The sequence below is a fragment of the Fulmarus glacialis genome, unplaced genomic scaffold, assembly GCF_000690835.1.
Source record: "Fulmarus glacialis isolate BGI_N327 unplaced genomic scaffold, ASM69083v1 scaffold22556, whole genome shotgun sequence".
NCBI classification, from domain to species: domain Eukaryota; kingdom Metazoa; phylum Chordata; class Aves; order Procellariiformes; family Procellariidae; genus Fulmarus; species Fulmarus glacialis.
Window position 1 is genome coordinate 903 of NW_009216533.1, and position 319 is coordinate 1,221.

At 70.8% G+C, this 319-nt stretch overlaps 1 protein-coding gene across 1 annotated transcript in view; it reads right to left on the minus strand.

Annotated features, from left to right (window-relative positions):
- Positions 1–121: 121 nt before the first annotated feature.
- The window catches only part of CLCN7 (chloride channel, voltage-sensitive 7), a gene marked incomplete at its 5' end in the record, with an annotated part of 17,534 nt that continues 17,336 nt past the window's right edge, over positions 122–319 (minus strand). Inside the window, one exon of the mRNA XM_009579344.1 lies at positions 122–213. Coding sequence (XP_009577639.1) covers positions 122–213 — 92 coding nt within the window. The remainder of the gene's footprint in view (positions 214–319) is intronic.

Sequence of the window (319 nt, forward strand, 5' to 3'; positions counted from 1 at the left end):
GGTGCTCCGGGCACCGCGATGCCTGCACGGGCTGGCCCAGTCCTCTCCCCGCCTCCCACAAAAGGGGGTCCCCGGCTCTGAGGGGCCGGGGCACGTCTCTGCTGGGCAGTGCCACCCCGCGTCACGTCTGTGCCAGCGAGAGCTCCTCCAGGCCTTCCTTCCCCAGCCGGTACCTGGCGAGGTCCTTGCGGGTGACCATGCCCACCACCTGCCAGGAAAGGGAGAGGGTACAGCCCCACGCTGGCATGCAGAGCCTGGGGACAAGGACAGCATGTCCCCCCCAGCTGAGAGCCCAGGCTGCCCGCAGGCAGCGAGCGGG